This window comes from Myotis brandtii, unplaced genomic scaffold, assembly GCF_000412655.1.
Source record: "Myotis brandtii unplaced genomic scaffold, ASM41265v1 scaffold604, whole genome shotgun sequence".
Lineage (NCBI taxonomy): Eukaryota > Metazoa > Chordata > Mammalia > Chiroptera > Vespertilionidae > Myotis > Myotis brandtii.
In genome coordinates, this window is record NW_005370286.1 from 2190446 (window position 1) to 2190762 (window position 317).

Sequence of the window (317 nt, forward strand, 5' to 3'; positions counted from 1 at the left end):
GGTTTATTTTCCCTGGGCCTTTGCCTAGAGAGTGAGGATTCCAGGGAGGCTACAAATAACAGCCCGGCCGTCGTACTTCCTTCCCTCTGGTAGAAACTAAAAACCAGTGGCCATCTGTTGTTTAGTCCACTCAAAAGAGGATGTTGAGGTTTGTTTTTCCTTCGGACCCAAGGGTGCTTGGGAGCCCTGCAGCCCCGGCCTGTCTCACACGAAGCGCCTCTGAGAAGGCAGCGGGTTTGGGGCTGCCCGGACCTCCCCCGGTGGACCCCGGAGCATGGAACGTAAGGAACGGCCTCCCCCCCTGTGGCAGGTGCCCT

The 317-nt window shown here is 58.4% G+C and overlaps 1 protein-coding gene across 1 annotated transcript in view; it reads left to right on the plus strand.

Annotated features, from left to right (window-relative positions):
- Positions 1-218: 218 nt before the first annotated feature.
- The window catches only part of RGS10 (regulator of G-protein signaling 10), a 27977-nt gene continuing 27878 nt past the window's right edge, over positions 219-317 (plus strand). Inside the window, exon 1 of the mRNA XM_005879672.2 lies at positions 219-281. Within this exon, the coding sequence (XP_005879734.1) occupies positions 275-281 (7 nt within the window). The 5' untranslated portion in view covers positions 219-274. The remainder of the gene's footprint in view (positions 282-317) is intronic.